We start from the raw sequence: 3,676 nt of genomic DNA, 5'->3' as shown, positions 1-3,676 counted from the left end.
TACATTAAATTCTTTGGTCTAGTATATGATATTTTAAACATATTTTAATATTTTTTTACAAGCTTTTTCAAGCAAGTTAAACATGAACTTCTTCTTGCAACTTTTTATTTTTGATAATACCTCAACGGAATCAGGGAATTTTATTAAACAAAAAGGAAATCAAATACACCTAAAGAGGGGGACGTAATGAGCCTTACCTCTTGAAAGCATGCTAATACATAAAGATTAAAACCCCCCCAAAAAAAATGCCTAAGAAACTAAATGGATACAATTAACTAAAAGAGAAACGACTAAAAGAGAAACGACACAAATTATTTTATTCTTTTGCAAGCTTGAAGACTTTCTACTCACAATCAATTGCCCTGGTTTGATTGTCTGAAGGCATCTAGGGAAGATCTGTTGTGGCTGAAAACATATGAGAAACCATGTTCATGGTTGGCCTAGATTTTGGATTGGAATCCAAGCAATCAATTGCTAGCTTTATTATTGCTATCAGTTGATCTTGAATAGTAGGTGGAGGAAGTGGAAGGCGTTCGTCCAAAACATTGCTTAGCAACAAGTCTTCCCAAGTGAAAGGAGAGGATAGAGTAGGAATGATATCACTCGGATGCTTTCCATTGATCACTTCCAACACTAACACTCCAAAACTATATACATCATATTTTTCAGTTACCTTCATTGTGTAAGCAAGTTCTACAAAGTGAAAGATAAATGACGAGATCATATTTCATAACTATTTTTTTCTTTTTTACTATGTAAGTAACAAAATAATCAAGACAATAACAAATGAATTATATATACCTGGGGCAATATATCCGTGTGTGCCTGCAAGTTGTGTCCAATTAGATGAGTTTGGCTCGAGAAATTTGGCAATTCCAAAGTCTGAAACATGAGCTTCATATTCTGAATCCAACAACACATTTTTGCTCGATATGTCTCGATGGACTATTGGTGGGAAGCAATCGTGGTGTATGTAGGACAAGGCATTACACACACCTTTCAAAATATTTACTCTCTTACCCCAATCCAATTCTCTTGCTGTAGTTTCATTACTCAAGAATGTGGCCAAGCTACCTCTTTCAAGATACTCATAAACTAAAAAAGAGTCTTTAGAATGCATGCAAAAACCAAAAAATTTTACAATGTTTCGATGTCGTACCTCTGTTAATGCCCTTATTTCATTTAAAAACTCTTTTTGAGCTTCTATCTCATCAGGCTGAAGGGAGTGAAATTTCTTTATCGCCAAAATAGTCCCTGACAGAAGCTGTGCTTTGTAAACACTTCCAAATCCACCCCTCCCAATGCAATACTTGGCATCAAAATTCTCTGTTGCACTCACGATTTCTTCGTACATTATTTTTCCATCAAAATTTAATACCGAAAGAATTTCATCCTTGTTCACAAATCTACGTTGTTTTGGTAACTCTTGCTTTTTTCTTCGAAAACAAAAGAACATTAAAGTCACCACAATTAAAAGAGCAAGTGCTCCTGAAACAAGAAAGAAGATTATCAACCTCTTTCCTGTGACATGTTTGTGTGATATGAGAGCCTTGCAAAGTGTCAATCCACTTACATTACCACACAATCCTTTATTCCCTTGTAACGCTTCAATGGGAGCATCTCGAAATGCTGTGTTGTTGGGAATTGGACCTTCTAACTTATTGTAGGATATATCAATACTTGACAAGCCATGCATATCTTCAAAACAACTTGGAATTAAACCAGAAAGGTTATTGTAGGAAAGATTCAGATATACCAAACTATACAAATTACATAACTGAGATGGTATTTCTCCTTTGAGTAAGTTATGACTCAAATCTAGTTCCGACAGTTGAAACAGCTTCCCCAATTGGAATGGAATTTCGAGGTTAAACTGATTGTTTCTCAAATTCAAGTAGTGCAATTTTGACAAGTACCCTAAATCTCCTGGGATTGACTTGCTTAATCTATTTATGGACAAGTCAAGGTACTCAAGCTCTGTAAGTAAACCAACTTCATGAGGTATACCACCAAAAAGTTGATTCCCAGTTAAAATAAGCTTGTTAAGAGAAGTCAGCTTTCCAAGTTCCACTGGAATCTCTCCAACTAAATGATTTGAAGAAAGGTCAAGTTCATGTAGTTCGGTTGAGTTTTGAATCTCAGGCAGGATGCTCCCAGTAATATTATTCCCCGAAATATTTAAAGTGCTTAACTGTGAGCACTTTCCCCAAGTAGATGAGATCTCACCATAAAATTTATTATGACTAAGATCTATGAAATTTAGATTTGGATAGATGCCAAAATCTTCTGAAATATTTCCACTGAAGTGGTTTTTTTCAAGGCGAACTCTAATTAAGCTTGTGCAATTTCTCAAATCTTTAGGGATATGACCAAGCAAATGGTTCTCACCAACACGAAAGTGCGTAAGGGATCCACTTCGACAAATATTATCAGGAAGAGAACCAGTGAAGTAATTCTGAGACAACTCTATGTCAATCAACTTCAAGAGATTTCCTATCTCCATAGGAATGGTGCCAGAAAGGTTGTTGGTATAGAGGTATAGAGCTTTTAAGTTGCTCAAATTTCCAATGGAGGGAGGAATAGAGCCACTCAGTTGATTTTCGTACAATGCTAGATCCGAAAGGGACTTCAAGTTGCCTATCTCCATAGGAATGGTGCCAGAAAGGTTGTTGGTATAGAGGTATAGAGCTTTTAAGTTGCTCAAATTTCCAATGGAGGGAGGAATAGAGCCACTCAGTTGATTTTTGCCCAATTCTAGATCCGAAAGGGACTTCAAGTTGCCTATCTCCATAGGAATGGTGCCAGAAAGGTTGTTGGTGTGGAGGTATAAAATTTTTAAGTTTCTCAAATTTCCAATGGAAGGAGGAATAGAGCCACTCAATTGATTTGTGTTTAATTCTAGACTCGAAAGAGAGCTCACGTTGCCTATCTCCTTTGGAATAGAGCCAGACAACTTATTGGCAAAAAGGTAAAGGGTGTCTAGATTTGTTAGGTGACCGATTTGAGGAGGGATAAAACCAAAGAGTTCATTCCGGCTTAGATCAATGTATGCAAGATTGGGAAATATTGAAAAAGATAGTTCATGAAGAGTACCTTTTAAATTTGTACTGGTCAGGTTAATACTAATGATACTTCCGGCATGGTTGCAAGAGATTCCAAACCAAGTACATGGGCTTATTTTGGTTTTGAGGTGGGTAGAAGTATTTGTGGCATTCACAGAAGAAAGAGTCCATGATGACAGACGAGAATGGCTTTGGCTTTGAAGCCTGGCTTTCCATTTGAGAAGAGCCAATGCTTCTTGAGTAGAATTAGAAGCAACATCAAGTGAAGAATATTGTGACATAACAACAAACAAGACTAGGGAAACAAGTGAAAAAACTCTCTTCAAGTTTGACAACCCCATTGTTTTTTATGTTATGTAATTCATATCATAATTTGGAAACTCTTATATATATATATATATATATAAGCAACTCATAATACATACTTTAAGGCTTGAAAAGTTTCCTCCTCTAATTTCACTCTGACTAAATAAAAATTTCTGCAACCTCTTGATGTGGATACTAATCTTTCTTATCCTCTGTCAATGATAGATGCATATATGCTCAAACGTATTAGACTTGACTTAAAAGCGTCCCTGTCTTGCATTCATTCCTAATTTAACAATGAAATTTAA

The 3,676-nt window shown here is 35.9% G+C and overlaps 1 protein-coding gene across 1 annotated transcript; it reads right to left on the bottom strand.

Annotated features, from left to right (window-relative positions):
• Window positions 1-295: 295 nt before the first annotated feature.
• LOC116131616 (MDIS1-interacting receptor like kinase 2-like) lies at window positions 296-3,430 on the bottom strand. The gene is made up of 2 exons (XM_031417277.1): window positions 802-3,430; window positions 296-693 (listed from the first exon to the last, which is right to left on the bottom strand). Exons 1-2 carry the CDS (start codon window positions 3,401-3,403, stop codon window positions 386-388), a joined length of 2,910 nt encoding a protein of 969 aa, XP_031273137.1. The 5' UTR covers window positions 3,404-3,430; the 3' UTR covers window positions 296-385.
• Between the last annotated feature and the right edge of the window lie 246 nt (window positions 3,431-3,676).

Source organism: Pistacia vera, unplaced genomic scaffold, assembly GCF_008641045.1.
Source record: "Pistacia vera cultivar Batoury unplaced genomic scaffold, PisVer_v2 Contig235, whole genome shotgun sequence".
In the NCBI taxonomy this organism is placed as follows: domain Eukaryota; kingdom Viridiplantae; phylum Streptophyta; class Magnoliopsida; order Sapindales; family Anacardiaceae; genus Pistacia; species Pistacia vera.
The sequence above is the reverse complement of the archived record's forward strand: the minus strand, read 5'-3'. Positions and strand labels throughout refer to the sequence as shown.

Excerpts from the sequence above, each read along its gene's own strand:
- LOC116131616 (XM_031417277.1), bottom strand. The coding sequence starts at position 3,403 with ATGGGGTTGTCAAACTTGAAGAGAGTTTTTTCACTTGTTTCCCTAGTC. Across the intron at positions 694-801 it reads ACACGGATATATTGCCCCAG|AACTTGCTTACACAATGAAG; the intron begins GTATATATAATT and ends TTCACTTTGTAG.